We start from the raw sequence: 14973 nt of genomic DNA on the forward strand, positions 1-14973 counted from the left end.
TCCTTCTTTGTTTTCCTGCCAAATCAGAGTTAGAATTAAGTGTTTTCCTGACATCTCAAACCCCTAAAACAAGCAGTTACAGCAATCATTTGAGATGGCATCAGCTTTGTATCGGAAACCCAAAATCCTTGGCCTGAACTCAGGACTTGGCACATATGTGAAGGAGGAAATGATTTTCCAAATTTTTAATTTTTTAATTGTAACTTATTTGTAATTGTGAAGTCTGTACTAATTTTCTGTCACTTAATGTGAATCTTTAAATGAAAGATCTTGCAGATCACCTTTATTGTTTCTTTCTAAAATGTTATTTGAATGCTGCATACAGTTGCTTCTTGTTAGCTGTCATTTGTGTCAGAGCCATGGTGTGCGAATCTATAAGAAAAAACTCACTAAACAGGTCTCACAATTTTCTTTATTTTTTGTTAAAATGAATTTCATAGTAGCATTAAGATACTGTACTTTTTAGGCAGCATTTCAAACAGGCTAGTGCACTTCTCAGGTAGTCGGTCTCTTGGTTTTTGATCTCATGTCTAGCAAAAATCAAAGGAGCAATTTTCCGTCCCCTTCCCTAGGCTTCAGAGCCCAAGCCGCGCTAAGCGCTGTCTACACAGCTAGTTTTAAAGCACTAGCATGAGCCCGAATAACTCACGTCTGTTGCCCTGGGCTGGGAGGCTCAGTCCAAAATACTGTGTAGACATACCCACAGAAACCTTAGTGCAGTGTTTTGTATATGCATGTTTTATAATAGCAAAACCACCTTCTTTCGTTTTGCTTCATAAAACACAACTAACATGGTTATGTTTGTTCAGGTTTACTACAAAGTTCTTTTTCTTCCATAACGCCAAGAAAAGGTCATTTAAATCAAGAGTTAGTTTTCAGTGTAATTGAATTTTTCTTTCTCTCTTAAAAACATAACACAGATCCTTTTGTATAATAATATTAACATATTAAATATGTCCCAGTGTAACTATATTATTCACTTGTATTACATTATTCAGGTAATATAAGACAGCATGTAAGATATGTAAATAGTACAACGTGCTGTAATTACTTCTCATGTTCTTGGCAGGAATGCCATTGTTAATGCTGCAGCTGTAATCTAAAGTACTAACAGTACAGAGATATTGGAAGATCCACAATTTCAAAAGTCAGCATGTACTTCTGTATGTCATGTTCCCAATTTGTGTGTGTGTGTGTGTGTGTATGGACACACACACTCTGGGCATTTTTATTTGCTATGGGTGCATGCAATCACAACTCAAAAATTTGGGCCAAAATAGCATTTCAAAGGTCCCCAGAATGACACTATAGCTAACTACAGTTTCATTGGTGATTAGACATGCAGTGTACATAAAAGCCAGGAAGTTAACTAGTTGGGAAAATTAATAAAACTACCTGATGAGCTCTCTCTAACTTATCCAAGCACATCCAATCAATGCAGCTTTACTTTAAATATTTTACATGCATTTTAAATACAATTTTATGTATCTGTCTTTTCTAGTGACAGTTTTCTGTGATATGATATATGAGAGTTGGGTTTGAGTCCTTGCCCTCTGAGGCTTTTTCATTAAGGCTCCACTTCTTTGAACATTTACCTACATGATTGATTTTAAGCATGGGACTATTCACATGCTTAAAATTAAGCATGTGTGTAAGTGTTTATACTATCAGGGCTGTGAGCAAAAACAAACTCTTTGGGCTGTATGTTAACATACAAGGCGAGCCTAACAGAGGAAGATTGAACCTGGTAAATCCTTGATTGGGAGAACTCCAAAGAAGAAAGTAGCTACACTTCTCTGACCATGTTTTTAATGACTTTTCATGGTTTTTCTTTTAATTCCTGGTTGAATGGTATCTCTCCTGTGTACTGAAAACTTTTATTTTGAATGATCTCTCTTCTTTCTGTTTTCATGACATTAGCTTCCTAACATTTATTTTATCAATCTAATTATTTGCATGTCAGCAGATTTTTTTTTCAGAGTTTTTATGAAAAATGTGTGTATATTTCATACACTGAAGTTAACATTCTTCTGTTTTCTGTGTTTCAATTTTTCAGATTAATCGAGCCCCGAGCTTTGGAACTGACCAAAAAATAGACTATGATGTAAAAAAAGGTGTACTTCTAAATGCACTAAAGCTTCTCAATATAAGGTAAATTTGCCTTCTACTCACCATGGTTTTTTTTTTTTTAATAGGAGTGTGAAGTTTACTGCCCTTTTTTCCTATTTGATGTGGAAAAATCATGGGGCATGTACAGTATGGGAAATTTTGCTACCAGTCTTAAATAGTGTGAATGGCAAAGTTTTCTTATTTACCTGTTGTACTATGTGTACGTGACTCAACTTTAATGTCACTTCTCATTAGTGTGCATTGCAAAAAAAGAAAAAAAACTGTCAATTACAATTCCTGATTCTTGTTTTAATAATTTTTCACTCAGGTCTGAAAGTGTGGCTGGTAAGTGCCGGCATGGGCACTGTCACTTTGGTAGTTTGTTCTGGTGGCAGCAGCATCCACAACTGCAGCCCATTTCTACTAACACCAAAACACAGAGTGGGTGCAAAATGGAGGAAATGGTGCAGTTTTCAGTTGTAAACTTAAAAGAAAATAAGTTAAGGTCACTCTTGCACATTGGGTGGTAGCACTAAGTCAGTACAGTTCACTTAAAAGCATAGAGTTATCACAGCCATAAAAATTGATACTACAAGAATCTATTCTTAAATAGTATTTATTTATCTTTTATATTTATCTATAAGATCTGCAGCATACAGTGCTTGTTAGGAATAACAGGGTCTTTCTTTTACAGTGAATGTACTTCTCAGCTCAAATGTGTTGTGAGAGGGTATGGAGTGACAACTTCTACGCAGATGTAAATACATTTGGCCCTCGTCCTGTAATTGGATCTGTGAGGACAGACCCCTGTGCTTCTGCAGAGCCCCATTGATTTCAGTGGGATTCTGCACAGCTGCATGGAGTCCCATTAAAATTACTGGGGGGTTTGCACCAGTGCGGGTCTGATTGCTTGTTGGGACCTTCCAGATAAATATGTACAAAAGATTTCATGATAAAAAGACTCAGAATTCAGCTATGTTCATAACAATGCAATGCAGTCTTCTCCTAATCCCGATAAAAGATATTGCTTTTCAGATTACCTAAATCATATCTGAATGTGATCTGTATTTTAGGACAAGTGATAAAAGGAGAAACTTAGCCCAACAAAAAGCTGAGGCTCAAAAGAGACTTTATGGTCAAGGCTCAATGAAAAGACTGTCACCAGGTTCCTCTGATTGGGAAAAACAACGCCACACACTAGAGAGGAGAAAAGAGGAACTGGTATAAAGTCATTTTACAAAGCTACCCCTCCCCCTGGCCAAGGCTTGTACTCAATCAGTTTTAATTGTCTCACTTTCTTGATTTCTAGAAAGAAAGACTTGCGCAAGTTCGTAAACAGATTTCTAAAGAAGAGCATGAAAACAGACACATGGGGAACTACAGGTAATTGTGCATTCCCTCTTCCTGCTTGAGTGAAATGAATCAGTCCAGAATTGAATGATTTCTGTAAGGATAATGGAAATTGGTTTTGTGAGGGGATGATGGATATTCTGCTGAAAAATTATTTTCAGAAATTTATTTTAAGTATTGACGTGCATCAGATACTCTCTTTTTACCAAGTAATAGCTCTTCTAATCCAAGGTGTGCATTTGCATCAGGCATTTATAAGGCACCAATTACGTGGTCTCTAGGCACCAACATAATTACTTGAAAGACTTGGACATAAATGTTGAGTGCACCTAGAAGCATGGCTGCAGATAAAAGGCCTGTTCCTGCAGCTAGGCAATACTCCTAATGCTAGCAAACTGTAGGCGGAAAAGGAGGTGATGGTGATACCTCTCTACAGGATGTCTATTTAGAGATGCCAGGTATTTTTCCTTTGAAAATAACAAATGACATAATGGAGCAAAAGTTCCACTACTTAATAGCATGTAGATTTTATTATGTTCTAGACCAGTGGTTCTCAACCAGGAGTACACGTACGTCTGGGATACCTCAACCCATCTAGACATTTGCCTAGTTTTACAACAGGGTACATAAAAAGCACTAGCGAAGTCAGTACAAACTGAAATTTCATACAGACAGGGACTTGTTTATACTGCTTTATATACTTTACATTGAAATGTAAATGCAATATTTATATTCCAATTGATTTATTTTATAATTATATGGTAAAAATGAGAAAGTAAGCAATTTTTCAGTAACTGTGTGCTGTGACACCGTTGTATTTTTATGTCTGATTTTGTAAGCAAGTAGTTTTAAAGTCAGGTGAAACTTGGGGTATGCAAGACAGATCTGACTCCTGAAAGGGATACAGTAGTCTGGCAAGGTTGAGAGCCACAGTTCTAGACAAAGCACATTTGGCTGATTAAATACTTGAAAAGACAAAATTTAAGTACACAACAGCTTTATTCTATCAGATCTATCTATGGTAAATATTTGAAAGTAACACCCTAAGGAATAAAGGCTGTTTTAATAGCAACTCCAGGACTGAGGGAGTACTATTCGTTTTTAAAGTTAGGCACGTGCTTAAGTACCTTGCTGAGTTTGAGGGGTGTATTTTCCTCATATTAAATTATAATGCATATCCCTCCAATGAAATTATCATTAGGCCTCTTTTTCATCAACAGAAACACCACTCTTTTTTTTCCCCTTTAAAAAAATGTTTGCTACTCCAAGGCGCTCTGGCCTCCTCTGCAGTGACACCAATAGGTCTGTACTTAGGGCTAAATCCCAGTCCTGTTCACTTCAGTTGCATAACTCCCACTGACTTCAACTGGACCAGGACCTGTCCCTTTAAAGCAAAAACTGAAGCAGAGGGACTAGCTTGCTCCTCTGTAGGATCCTTCTCATTAGCTGAATATGTGTAATTCTTTATAGTTAACCAGAGGAGCATTTTCCAATCACAAAAGACTGTTCCTTTGACCTTACATTTAGAAATCTGTTTATATTTGTAAAGTACAATAAATGAACACAACTGACAGATCTGTTTTAGACCTTTGAGTGTAATTATCATGTGAACAAACAGTCTCTGTACATTATCTGAAAGTGCATATTTTCTTATTCCTTTGGCTTGCACTCAAATACAGACACTTTGGATCAGATTCCACACTCATTTTGACTGATCTAAATGCACAGTAACTTGACTTCATATAATATCTGTGTATTTGAGAGCAGAGTGTAGCCCAGTATCTTCTCAATATACAAATATAAGGCAGTATCCTGAGAAGTACAGAGTATCTGTTAGGCAACTATAACTCCCATTGATTTTAGGATCAACTCCATATTTTTACTGAAGAGGATGTTGATATGAAACCCTAATATATGATCTGAGCTTGTCTGCATGTCAGTATGTGTGCATTAGAATATAGAAAATTTACCATATGCATACCAGTTCAGGATGCCTTTTCCATGAAATGAGACTTCACACCTTATATTCATTTTCTCTCCCTCACAGTCTTCTTAACACCCTGGAGATCCTTCAAGAAGAAAGTAAAAGACTGAGTGAAATTAATTATGATAACTGAGTGGGGAAGCTTCTATTGGCTATTTTCCTTGCCTTTTCTTTTGGCCCCCACTAAGGGCACCCTGGCCTTCTCTAATCCTCCCTAGCTCTCTGTGAAACTTCTACGGTTGCTCTTAGTTTCTCCATTGAAACCACCTTGTCTGTGACACACACAAAATATAGCTGCTGCATGGTTATGAATTATGCTAAGTTTTAATTTGTTTTAGACTAATGGAGAACTTTCCATTGGTCTGAGATCACTGAATTTTTGTCATAGCATGCAAAAAGAAACTTTTCAAGAGTATAGCTGAACCAAAGCTACTATGTTTAATTTAAACCAGTGTGTGTGACTCTGGACTGATGCAGTTCTATGAAAACTGAAAACCCACATACAGTTGGGAAAGAAGACAGTTTGCCCAACCACTGGATAAGGGAGCGCTACAGATTGCTCTCCAGCAAACCACTCTGGCGGATGCCTGGAATTATATTAATTAAGTCTTCTCCATCTAAGTGAAAGTCACTGCAAGAGGTAGCTTTTCTAGGAGCCAAACATTGTGAGCAGGCAAAAAGGGAGAGATCCTTTTACAAAATTCACAAGACTTAGGGTATATCTACACTGCACTGTACACCTGCATTTGTAGTACCAACACTTGTGGACTTGGTGTTTTCAAACCTGCGCTTGAGCATGCATGCTGCATTGTAAACCCAGGTTTATAATTGCTGTACCTGAGTTTCAGCTGTGTTAACACATTCATACTGCACTATGCAAATCTTCTGACTTGGGTCTATGGCTTGAGCTGCGTCCACACTTCAAAATGACAAGGCTTGGGCCAGAGTCACAGTGGAACTTGGCCATGGACCCATGCCCTGAATGGTCCTAGGACCCAGGTCCTGAGTGCTTGCTTACTCAAGTCAGAAAGACTTGTGTGTGTGGACGGTAGGGCGGTTGGGCTCCAGCCTGAGTCTGAGCCTGGATTTACATTGAAGTATACACATACCTTCAGAGACCCACTAAAATACACCAGTTACATGATGCTGACTGATATCATCAGTCATGATATATGATAGCCTTAATGTAGGTTAGAAATTAGTTGCCAGGTTTTAGTTTCTGGCTGTGCTTCAGGTTTTCATGACAAGTGGATTAGGGAAGGTTTTCTTCAGAGCCAATTGTTTCTTTGTAAATGTGCATAAATCACTCAGTCCTATTTGTGCATTGTCATAATCTTCCTACCCACAGTTGTAAAGAATAATGGTCATAGCTGTTGTAATGGAAAATCAAAGTAATTTCTCACCATCTTTGTTAGATAATGTTTTTCTAATAGTGAATGTTCCTGTCCATTACATTGAAAGTGGTAGTGCAGTACATCCGTAAGCTATAATTTATAACAGGCCCATAAAAGCATAGTAGTGAATCGGTAAGATTTTCAATCCTTTTGTATCACTTTGTTTCTAAAACAAAATATACCATGCCATTGAATTCTGAATACAGTATTTTGTTAATATTTCATGCATCATTCACATCTGAAGTTGAAATTTCAGTGAGTATTCCAAGACTCAGTCATGATATTTCTGTAGAACCTACATACTCTCTCTTTTTAAAAAAGCCAATTGTTGGCTAAAACATGTATGTGTTCACTGAGCTAAAGTTAGATGAGAGAGTCTTATTTAAAATGTGCATTTAATAATACTTACAGACTAAATAAATCTCCTACATAATGAGTTTTGTGAATTAGTTGCATTAGTTGTATTCCTTGTGTGGCCAGTAGCTCAACTTTACATTTTTCTCTTGTCTCCATTTCATTTCTTGTAATTGTAGGCGAATTTACCCTCCTGATGATAAGCTGTTACTTGAAAAATATGAGAGTTTGTTAGCCATTGCTTTCCAGACATTCCTTGCTGGAAGAGCAGCTTCACTTCAGCGGGAGTTGAATAACCCTTTGAAAAGAATGAAGGTACTAGTGTGCAGAAGTATTGGCTTTAAAGTTATGTATCTTGGAATTCCATGACCCAGCATGAAGTTTTGAATCAGGTTTGAATCATCTTTGCTCATGTGTCATTAATAACAACCCTTGACAATTTTTCTGTAGTTTTATTGTTGTTCTTCATGCAGTTTGTTGGACACAAGACCCAGGGTGGAGATAGGATAGGTGGCTTTTAGCCACTTTTCCATTTTCTTGATCCTCAGCCTGACCCTTGGCCAAAGCAAGCCCTGGAATAAACCCCCCCATAGAGACAACTCTGCCCACTGACAGTTGCCTTCTTTCTCCTCCAGTAATGCTCCCAGCCTGCTCAGGAATGCCCACCATGGGTGGGACAACAGCTATCATAATGCCAGCTCTGCTATCTTAGGGCTCTCAGGGATCCTCTTCCATCAGGGGAAATTCCTGTCTGATCAGTTACATTGCTAGAGGTAGCCATTTAAAAAAATGGGTATATTTGAAATGGCCAAATTATCACGATTTAGAAGTCATTGTTGAAATCTGAGAAATTATTACAAACTTAGGGGGAATAACCTTTTCAATGACACATCAAGCAGCAGTCTAACAAAAGTTTATGTCCAACCATTCCCTCAAACTGTTATTAGCAAATGATAAGCTTCAAATTCAGCTTGCACTCTTGTAGGTATCATTGATTTCTGCTGGAGTTGTGTACATCAGAGGAAAGAATTTAATATCAAGATTTTATTCTTTGATCAAAATAGATAGTCTTAGGAAGCATGTGTACACATGTACGCGCGCACACATGTTTAGTGATTATTTGATCAGAAAATCCGTTTTAAATCTCAATCCAAGCTGCCACTTTACCCTTGGAGGGAAGGCGGGATCTGTTTGAATTGTCATTTTTGACATCGTCTGCTTTGCATTAATTCTAGACCCTTTCACATTTTTAGGAGGAAGATATTTTGGATCTTCTGGAGCAATGTGAACTAGATGATGAAAAACTGATGGGAAAATCCACCAGGCAACGAGGGCCCAAGGTGTTTGACTGATTTTTAAATTAATTTGTGCCAAAGATGATTAGGCTAGGCAGGCTACAGGCAGGAGTGGGTGGGCTGGACAAAGTACATGCAAAATGTCCCCCTCCAGCCCAGTGGAGCTTAAGCTAAAGAGATAATACAGCTGTATATGGCTGTCTTATCTCTTCTGTGGAACTTTTTGTGTTGTCCTCCCTACCCACCGCGGCAAACTTGGGGATTCCAGGCAGTGATGCATCCAGAAGGGAATCCCTGGCACTGCAGTTCCATCGATTCCATTGGAGCTGCACTGCCAGGGACAAGAAGCTGCCAGGGGCATGCTGCTCAAGAGGGACATGGTTGTGGCAGATCCCCTGGAATGAGCAGGATTTGGAGGTGAGCTCCATGGTCCGTTCTGTGAGGGGGTGAAACCCTGACTTGAAAGGGAATTCTAAAAGAGGAGCTCTGTGTGGGAATCCTTGCAGGAATTTTCTTCTTCCCTTATATCGGTTTTTTTGGGTTGCAGCAGTGGGGAAGATCTGGGCCCAGGAAATTACCAACTGCCCAACTAAATTCCCAGTGCAGTTACAACAGGATATGAAATCCTTCTACGCTGTTTTGAAATGTTGCTGTACACCAAGAACTGCTGTACTTTATGTTGCAGCAACCTCTGGGATAGCGTTGTGTCAGATGATCCTCTTATATCCTTAGTCTATCTCAAAGGGGTGTCGTGAGCCTTAATTTATTAATGTTTTTAAAGAACTTTGAGGTCATAGGATGAAAGGCACTCTGGAAGTTCAAAGTATTAATGGTGATTATTATGTATGTGTGACTTGATGCATTGCTCAAAGGGGCATCCTACTACAGAGGCTGTTTCATATCCAGAATCAGATTTTAAGTGAAGTGTGTGTTAGTTTTAGCGTAGTACTTCCTGGTAGTACACACAGTTCACACAAAGCCCATTGCATTAAATTCACCATGTCTTCTCATCAGTCAGCAAAGATTAATTACTGTATCATCAAGCCTAAATTATTTATTTGCTTACATAACTGCAGTCTGTCTAGCTCATAACTCAGTTTAGAAAAGCTCACATTTTAGGTGCTTGAACTCGTGTGGATTTGGGTGTAGTTTGAGGGGAGGGGGCTGCGTTGCCCCTGTCGAATTTCAAGCCTCAGGCAGGTGCAAAGCAGTGACAGCAGGGGGCTTCACTTTGAAGCAGGGGCCTGAGGTGGGCCTTCGCCTCCCCTCGCCAGGAGGCTCAGTCCCTCTGTGTCCCCACTCCCTGCTCCTCCTCTTCCCTCTGAGACCCACCCCTTATCCAGGCTGGAAGCCAAAGCCAGGCAATGCTAAGAGCCACCCCAGGGAGCCCGGCGCTCCTGCCGCTCTACTGCGTCCCTGCAAGTCTGATCTATATACCTCTCTGTCTCCCTTAGCTCTTCCAGTTCAGTCACTCTGACTCTGGGAGGGCCAAGAACTGCTTGCACTGCATGCACACATACGCCACCTGCCCATGAGGCAGGTAATCATACATGCTGCACTCAATGCAATAAACTGGGTAGCCCCCGCTCTGCTACTGGACCTCTCTGCCTGCATTATTTTTACTCTTGCAGAGTTGGGATATTGGGTTTTTTTGGTGTGGGTGGTTATTGGCCCAAGTTTAGAGTATGTTTGATAGGTGTATTTGCTGCTTACACTTCCTCTCTAAACTCCCTTGTAAAACTCCCATTTGCTGCTTCTGTTTGGTGGCTCCTCTCATTGGCTTTTTAAATCCCTGTTCTCCCTGAATTAGCTCCGTCCCCTTGTCAAGGTATCTTTAAGGAGCTGGGGATCAAAGGACAGCAGGCTAGAGCCTTCTTAGTAAGCTGTCAGCTTAGCCTAGCAGGCCACCTGGCTCACTATACAGCCCTCAAAACAGACCACGCTGTAATCTTTAATCAAGAAAGCACACAACAATCTGACAACTAACTAACAGGAAGATTCACCCCAAGGATCAGGTAACATAGCCTGAGGCTATATTTTCTTTTCCTTGTGATCTCTGAGGAGCAAGTGGTGAAATGCTATGTCTCCCATCAGCCTGTCCCTGCCCCCTTTGTGGAGCGCCTACTATGAAGTCTTGGAGATGTGGATGGAGGGAGGAAAATATTCTGGTTCCTACTTCTTGCAGCATTAAATTCTTCATAGAAGTTCACCAAGAAAAATGAGGACACTACCACAGAGTGGCTGGTCCCTGATTCAAAAACTTCTGTGCCCATCCTGCCCCTAAAATTCCACAGTGCAAAGACCTAACGAGTATCCAATATGTGGCATCCAAAGGTCTGATGGGAAGAAGTGAGTCTGAAGCTGCAGAGGCAGTACTTCTCACCCTCTTCCATGCACTGTGCATCAGCTATTTCACATATGCTAAGAAGTGCTGCTTCATTTTTACCTTAACACCATTTAGAAAATCTGTTCTGAAACTGGGGATGGGTGATTTTAAGACCTCTAGAGGGTGCCTCACACACACTGGAGGTTTGTTTCCTCATGCTCATTATATCACACTGTTCTTTGTACAGTGTGTTCACAAGAATAAAACATTTTTAAACTACAAAATGACATGTATTTTAGAGGAGATTAGCAATTGTCATTTTCTTGTTTTTTTGGAACAAAGCAGAATGGGTTTAAATAGGGAAAATTTAGATTTAGCAATTAGGAAACATTTTCTAATAATTAGAATTACTAAACAATGGAATAAGTTGTCAAGGAATTACATGTACTGCAGCTATTAAAGACTAGATCTGTTTTTCATTTATCATAGATGTTTTAGTAATGTTAAAATCAATCTTGTTGCAATGCAGAGAAAAGGTCCAGATGACCCATCAGGTCACAAATCCATTGTTTCATCTGTTTTTTTCCCCCTCAATTTCTTTGAAATCCTTTTTGCTTTAATATTTTTTGTCTTTAAATTTTTTTGGGATTGTTGAAAATTCTTCTTGGTTAATTGACCCAGGGCAGGTACTTTCTGTTTTTGAAAAAGTACCCACCCAATAAGGCACCTAAACTGGTCCTTATGGCAAGGAAATATTGCCCTCAAAACATACTTCATTTAATTTGAATAATTACCAAGACCATACAGTGGCAGTGCATTTCTTCTATAGTGTCTTGGTTGGATTAAGATAAACGTACTGTTCGTGACAGGTCACTATTAGAAATTTTTTGCCTTTCCTTTACTAAGAAAAGTCTTTGAAAAGAGTTGTCTATTTGTAAAGTACTTGTTACCTAAGTACTGTCTGGGGGGATTTGTACTGCTGCCTGTCACCACAGTATCTGAGCACAGTACAGCATATAAGATATTAAATTCATGCAGAAATATTTTTCAGCATGACTATGACCTTCCCCAAAACAAATTCAGAGTTACTATGTTAACTTTTGCTTTATAAGCTTAATTTGCTATCCAGTATAGGAATAGGAAGATGAAATGGTGACAATATGGTATAAGCATCTGCCTTGCAGTTAGTAATCATTGGAAAGGAGATGCACAGAAATCATATGGCTGTTCAACTGGGAAAATAGTTAATTACCAGAAAAAAATAACAATATGAAACTTCTTGTGGTGACAACTATAACAGAGGGGATTTTTAGCACTGATGTTCCCATTTTCTGTCTGTTTCATGGTTGGTGGAAGAAGGCGAATTCACTTCTGCACTTACTGTTCCTACACCTGTTTCTCAGTCTTCTGCTGTTTGTTTCTTATCTCTCAGTACTTTTTATGATAGTGCAAGATTAATTACCTAATGGTATATGATCCCATGGGCATATGGAGCACCAGACTCACATCTAGCAGAGGATACCCTATTCTCTCTGCTTCTGCTTTCTACACCATTTGTTTTTATTTTCTCTTTCAAAACTGTATTGGCTAGTGTTGTCTGCTGTACTTATTTTCTGCATGTTACTGTCATTGGTAAAGTATAGCTCCAGTGAGTATAAACATATGCAGTGATTAAAATCTATTAAAAAAAATCCAATGTCATTGACTTGTGCCATCTTATAAAAAGTAAATGTGAGAACTGTACAATTTAAGATCCCTTCATAACGTACTACAGTATTGTGTGAAATCATAAACCATTCCAATTACCATAACACGTACCCCTGCCATCAGTGAGTGTGAGAGAGTAAGAGCATTAAGTCCCCAGTTCCAGAAAGTACATAAGCACAGGCTTTAAGTTAAGCACATACTTTGTTTACTTCACTGAAATTTAAAGCATGTGCTTTCCTAAATAGGAAAACTTAAAGCATATGCTTTCCTAAGTTTGTTGTTAATGTTCCTTTTGGACAATGGAGGAACTTACTATATGTTTTATTTTTTTTATATTAGCCCCTGTGCTCTATGCCAGAAAGTTCACAGACCTTAAAAAAACAGAGGAACTACAGTAGTGAGAGTAGCTGTGACAGCAGCAGCAACACATCAGAATGGGAGGAGGAAACTGAGAAGGAAGATCACAATGAAAAAAAAGAGAAGAAAGTATCATATGAACTTGAAGAAAACAAGTATAAATTATTAGAGCGATCCAGTAAGTGAATGATCATAATTCTGATTAAATCCAATATGCACAAATGATCATATAAGATACTTTTGTGCTGCAGAACTTAGCAGTGACAAAGTTTTTATGCCTGAAAATTGACTGACTGGACCTTGACACTAAACCACCTGGATTCTTAGCTTGTTTGATTCTTCTTCTTTAAAACCCAGTCTAAGCTAGATAGAAAAGCAGTACCAAAATAATCTATGCATGACTTTGTCAGGCTACTACTTACTAAAGAAAAGGATGAACATGAGCTACCATAGGATGTGTGGTACATGTTCCTCTTTGGCAATTTAGCAAGAAGTAATATAAACAATCAAATTTCTTCTTTGTTGTTTTTAATTTATATTAAACATGATTTTTTTGGGAAATAAAAGAATCTATCCAGGGAAGTGCAGAAGGTAAGACTTCTGGATGGGTCGCTTTCCAGGTAGATAAGTGGAACAATAGCGTGACAGTGTAATGTTGAATATTAAAGTGCTGACATGGTTTGTACAATATGCTTATTTGTGTTTTGTAGTATGCAATTTAGAAGTATTGCGCTGAAGTTATCATATAGCTATGTGGGTATGTTTGCATATCATACTACTGCCAAAAATTCTTTTTGCAACAATCTTATTTTTAATATGGGCTGCAGAAGGCCTAAAATGTAGGGGATCAGTGTGGTTCTGCTGTGCAGAAAGCCAAAGGTGCTCCTCCCCCCCACAATAATCCTCTTCGCACATAGAAGAAGCACAGCAGACCCAGATTCCATCTTACTTAGCCACAAGATGCATGCATCCTTCCACCAATCTATTGTACCTTGGAGAGGATTTAAGCCTAACTAAGGAAGGCTGATTTGGGGGAAGGAATAGGTACTTTTATAGGTTGCTTGAAGTATTTATTACTGGAGAATCTTGTGGCTTCCAACTAGACACACACTCTAGTCAGTAAGGACAGAGGAAAATATAGTAAAAGGATGGAAAGTAATTATGTCCTGCATTGTCTTTGTCTTCAGGCAGGTTACACTGGAAACCTTTAATTAAAAATATAAAAACTGCATCATATTCACCCTCCACATCATCCACAGGTCCTATAAGACGTTCTGTAAGCTGTCCCCGTTCAATATCAATCTTCGCTATGCAGCCACAAGCAGCTGAGCAACGTCCCTTTTCAGCCAAACCTGCAGTGCAAATGCCACGTCCATCGTCAATGAATAGGTCCCATTCTTTAAATCGTAATTCATCTTCAGTCAGAATGTCTCATACTGCTAGTCTGGGCACTGCACACTCTTCCGTGGTAAGTTGTTAAAAACATCAAAATGTGTTCTGTTATCTGAAAAGTGCATTGCAGTACAGCTTTGTGTAATAGTGCTTCATTAAGAGTTTGAATTTCTTATGTGGTAGCACAGTATTGTTGTCATCTTGGTGCATAATACTAGTTTTCCTACTACATTGCTAGTTTTCTTGATAGAATGGCAGAAATCCTGAGGTACTGTAGTAACTGGTGTTTTAATAGAATCTCAGGAGTATTGACTGCTACACCTTTATGTTCCTTAAAGTTTGTTCTTGCCGTGATCCTTTCGTGTTTTCAGTGCATCCATTAGATTGCAGCCCTGCAAACAACATAATTTATGGGAAAGGACTTGTTAGTCTGTGCCCCTGTGACTGAGAATCCTGAGCTCCAAACACCCTTACTGCACTACTTCTAAAAGGTAGAAGGTTTTTCCCTTCTCCAGGATGGTCTGTGTGAATGATTTGTAAGTTATTGTTTTCCCAAACAATCGAAGGGCTTATCTACCTAAGGATTTTTACACTGGCAGAACTATGTTGGTGTTTCAAAACTGATCTAAATCTCCTGTGTAGGTACATTACATTAGAGTAAAGCAGGGCTTGCATTAGTAAGACTTAGGCTATGTCTTCCCTGGA

The 14973-nt window shown here is 38.9% G+C and overlaps 1 protein-coding gene across 1 annotated transcript in view; it reads left to right on the forward strand.

Annotated features, from left to right (window-relative positions):
- Positions 1-14973, forward strand: part of TTLL7 (tubulin tyrosine ligase like 7) — a 71850-nt gene that overhangs the window by 34111 nt on the left and 22766 nt on the right. The window contains exons 9-15 of the mRNA XM_067538266.1: positions 2057-2151; positions 3183-3330; positions 3419-3492; positions 7371-7506; positions 8445-8531; positions 12859-13054; positions 14136-14344. Of these exons, the coding sequence (XP_067394367.1) occupies positions 2057-2151; positions 3183-3330; positions 3419-3492; positions 7371-7506; positions 8445-8531; positions 12859-13054; positions 14136-14344 (945 nt within the window). The remainder of the gene's footprint in view (positions 1-2056; positions 2152-3182; positions 3331-3418; positions 3493-7370; positions 7507-8444; positions 8532-12858; positions 13055-14135; positions 14345-14973) is intronic.

This window comes from Emydura macquarii, unplaced genomic scaffold (assembly GCF_026122565.2).
Source record: "Emydura macquarii macquarii isolate MOO-44397 ecotype Brisbane River unplaced genomic scaffold, CSIRO-AGI_Emac_v2 contig_480, whole genome shotgun sequence".
Taxonomy (NCBI): domain Eukaryota; kingdom Metazoa; phylum Chordata; order Testudines; family Chelidae; genus Emydura; species Emydura macquarii.